The 4,272-nt window shown below is 39.7% G+C and overlaps 1 protein-coding gene across 1 annotated transcript; it reads left to right on the forward strand.

The window, feature by feature from the left end:
- The first annotated feature begins 1,116 nt into the window (after positions 1-1,116).
- On the forward strand, positions 1,117-1,614 carry LOC107059956 (uncharacterized). The gene has a single exon (XM_015307070.1). It carries the CDS (start codon positions 1,117-1,119, stop codon positions 1,612-1,614), a length of 498 nt encoding a protein of 165 aa, XP_015162556.1.
- The last annotated feature ends 2,658 nt before the right edge of the window (positions 1,615-4,272 follow it).

Consider the following 4,272-nt stretch of genomic DNA (forward strand, 5'->3'; position numbering starts at 1 on the left):
CAGTACGGACTGTAGATCGATCTACGGTCCGTCAATCCCCTCCGTAGCTCCACACTTAGAATCTTCAAAAAATCAGGTACTGGAACCCTCGCAGTATTACTCTACGAATCAACAGTACGGACCGTGAATGGACCTACGGTCTGTAGATCACCTCCGTGAATGCCTTTTTCTGCATTTCTTCCAGCTGTCTCTACATTTCCGCACCTGAACGTCTTTCCTGCAAAACATGATAAAAACACATCAAAACCAATATAAAAAGGCCTTAGACACACACAACTTGTAAGTGAAACGTATTAGAAATACCGTAAACTCACGGTATATCAACATGCATATTATTTTCATGTAGATGAGGAACATGTGGAAAACCCTGGTACTATGACATCATAAGGTTGATAGAAGTACAAGAATATCCTGAAAATGCCACAAACAAGCAAAAATGAACTTTGAAGAGGATGGCCAATCATTTCTTCCTTAACAGAGAAATTCTATATAGGAGAACTTCAGATTTAGGATTTCTGAGATGTGTCGACGTCGTAAAAGCGACAAGGCTTTTGGAAGAAATACATGTAGGAACATGTGGACCTCACATGAATGGGTTCACTTTAGTAAAGAAGATTCTAAGAGCTAGATATTTTTGGATGACCATGGAGAGAGATAGCATCCGGTATGTGCAAAAGTGTCATCAGTGTCGAGTGCATGGAGATTTTATACGGGTTCCACCGAATGAGCTTAATGTGATGGGTTCCCCTTGGCCATTTGCCACTTGGGGAATGGATGTTATTGGACCCATAGAGCCTCCCGCATCAAATGGACATCGTTTCATCCCGTGTTTATCGATTATTTCACAAAATGGGTCGAAGCTTCAACATACAAGGCAGTGACTAAGAAGTTAGTGACATACTTTCTTTGCAACAACATAGTTTGTCGGTTTGGAATTCCAAAATCAATTATAACAAATAATGCAACCAACCTCAACAACGTTCTTATGAGGGAAACTTGTGAAAGGTTCAAGATTACTTATCGAAATTCCACAGTTTACCGACCATAGATGAATGAAGCAGTTGAGGCTACAAATAAGAATAACAAGAAGATCCTAAGAAAATAGTGGACAATCACATGAAATGGCATGAGAAGCTACCATATGCTTTACTTGGTTATCGCACCACAATCAGAACATCAACTGGGGAAACTCCTAATATGTTGGTTTATGGTTCGGAGGTAGTAATACCTGCCGAGGTAGAAATACCATATTTAAGGATTATCCAAGAGGTTGGTCTGGACGATGCAAAATTGATACGTAGCAGGCATGAACAATTGATGCTCATCGATGAAAAGAGGATGGACGCAGTTTGTCATGGCCAAATCTATCAGAACAGAATGACCAAAGCATTCAACAGGAAAGTCAAACCTCGACAGATCACACCAGTGCAGTTAGTATTGAAAAAGATCTTTCCTCAACAAGGAGAAGCCAAAGGGAAATTTGCACCAAATTGGCAAGGACCCTATATGGTTCATAGAGTACTCTCTCGAGTAGCGGTAATCTTAGCAGAAATGGACGACAGAGTGAGCACAAAGCAGATCAATTCAGACGCCATCAAGAAATACTACATCTGAAGACCTCAAGATTAGCGCTTATTTCTGGTACTTCTGCATTTTTGATGTAACACAACTACGTCTAGACTTGACTTCCCACGGTGGGATATGTAGGAAACCCACATCAGATCCGGTCTCCCATAGAATACCCAAAAACATAATTTCCATGTATTTAGAACTACGCACGATCTGAAATCCCTTGGTAGGATACGTAGGCAATTACTGTCGGATTCGGTCCCTGGCATTTCATATTTTTCACTTTTCTTCTGTATTTGAACTACGTCCTGACCTGATTCCGCTTGGATACGTAGGCAGGCTGAGTCAGGCTCGGTCGTTGCATTACATGTTTTTACATTTCATTTCATATTTTTCACTCTTCCCTGTTGTAATCTGAAATACGTCGTGACTTGATTCCGCTTGGATACGTAGGCAGCCTGAGTCAGGCCCGGTCATTCCATTTCATATTTTTCACATTCCTATTGTATCGAACTACGGCCTGATTCCACTTGGATACGTAGGCAACTTGAGTCAAGCTCGGTCATTGCATTACATACTTCTATTTCTCCCATTTGTATTCGAACTATGTTATGATCTGATTCCTACTTTGGGGATACGTAGACAACCTGAGTCAGGCTCGATCAATGCACTACATGATTTCCACTTTTTTCTTACCCTTAGGAAACATTTCCTCATAGTTAGCGTAACCTCAGGATATGAAGAATCTCGATCGTCACAATGTCTGCAAAAGAGCTAGGGAAGCTTCATCAGGAGGGTAAAAGCTACAAGAAGACTATGTTGGATATAGTCAACAAAATGGAAAGCTCGATGGACTTCGGAACATGTCATAATCTAGAAAACACTGAAGAATTACTATATATATACATAATATATACGTCATATACTTATTTTCTAGAAAAATCAAGCTAATTCTTTTCAAAAGATTTTTCTACTCTTCCACCGACCAAATCTCTAGGTTAAGGAACTATGTGCGGGACAAAGAAGGTATCGAAGGATTCTGGTGATAAGGCTTCAGTCCGCGAGTCGATACAAATCAACACCCCCTCCCAAACTAAATTTTTTTCTTTGAGTGCAGGAGCACAAGAATCAAGAAAGATAACATCAAGCCTTGGGGCATGACCAGAAACGCCATTCGACTTCTCACAATCATGAGCCAAAATACTATTTCCCTACTTTATTTCCCGAAAGTACTTCAACTTGCATCTTATGTCTAAGAATATTTCATTAAATTTTTTGTAGGTACGCTCAAGATCCAGATCAAATACTGAAGAAAAAGAGGCCCTTCGTAGGAAATTGGATAGTTAGCTTTCTGTCAAAATAACTCCACCAACTGGAGCTTGTAATCTAACCTCATCAATAACTCTGCCAATCGGAGACCACCGCCTAACAACGTCAAACTCCACAAGTATGGGGTTGTACGTAGAAAATGTCATAAAATCCACCGATCGGAGGATGTACATAGAAAACTCAGCTAAACTCCACCAATTGGAGATTGTACATAGCAAACACGTCAAACTCCGCCAACTGGAGGTAGTACATAACAAACATCGATCGAACTCCACCAGTCGGAGGCTTTACATTACAAGCTTTACACAACCGATACAGGCTTTTACATTATAGCGGCCCCGCCAGGTGAAGTCTACATTACAAGTTTTACACAACCGGATACATATTTTAACATTACAATAGCCCCGCCATTCGGTGGCATTACATTACAAGCTTTACACAGCCAGATACATGGCCTTTACATTACAACAACCCCACCAGCCGGAGGTCTACATTATAAGTTTTACACAGCCGGAAACAGGCTTTTACATTACAATACCTCCGCCCACCAGAGGCTTTACATTACAAACTTCACACAACAATATGCAGGTTTTACATTACAACAGCTCCGCCATTCGGAGGCCTCTACATTACAAGTTACTTTACCTACATCACATTCACAACAAAAAAAAGGAGACATCAACGATTGTTTGAACAACTACACTCTACTCCTTACATTACCATTTCAATTTATAATTTTTTAAACTGCAACATGTACTTTTCACCCTTTTTCATGTTTTCCAAGACAACACATTACAACGAGGAACTCCCTTTAAGCAGCAAACTAGGGGAAGTTAGTGCAATGTCAAGCATCACTAGCTACGTCAAGGATTCACTTTCAAAACTCAACTCGACTCGATTTTCATAAGTTCAGATTTAAATCTTACTTATAACTTTTTAATGTCTAAGTTCATTATAACTCGACACTAGGGCATCCTTTTGAAAATTCATCTATCTACCATAAGTCTTTAGTAGAAATTGCTATAAAGCATTTCTCATTCAAGTTTCTTTATGTCCCATCCCTCTATTCTTGATATTTTCTTCATACCTCACCATCAAAAGATCTAGTATTACCATAATTCGATACTGGGGTAAATTTTAAATTTTTTTTTCCTATGCTCCTACACTCTCGAACTACATATGGCCTGATTTTTCATGAAACCTGAGATATGTAGGAAGCTAAGAAGCCACAGTTCGACCATAACTCCATAAATATTTTTTGCCGAGTTGTTGCTCAAAGTATATTTTGGTGGTCGCCTAAATTGGATCGTGCCAATGTTTCTTTGTCCACGTCTTCTCTACTCTCCTCCATGGACAAAGAAAGGGGCAAGCTAT

This window comes from Solanum tuberosum, unplaced genomic scaffold (genome assembly GCF_000226075.1).
Source record: "Solanum tuberosum cultivar DM 1-3 516 R44 unplaced genomic scaffold, SolTub_3.0 scf00050, whole genome shotgun sequence".
NCBI lineage: Eukaryota > Viridiplantae > Streptophyta > Magnoliopsida > Solanales > Solanaceae > Solanum > Solanum tuberosum.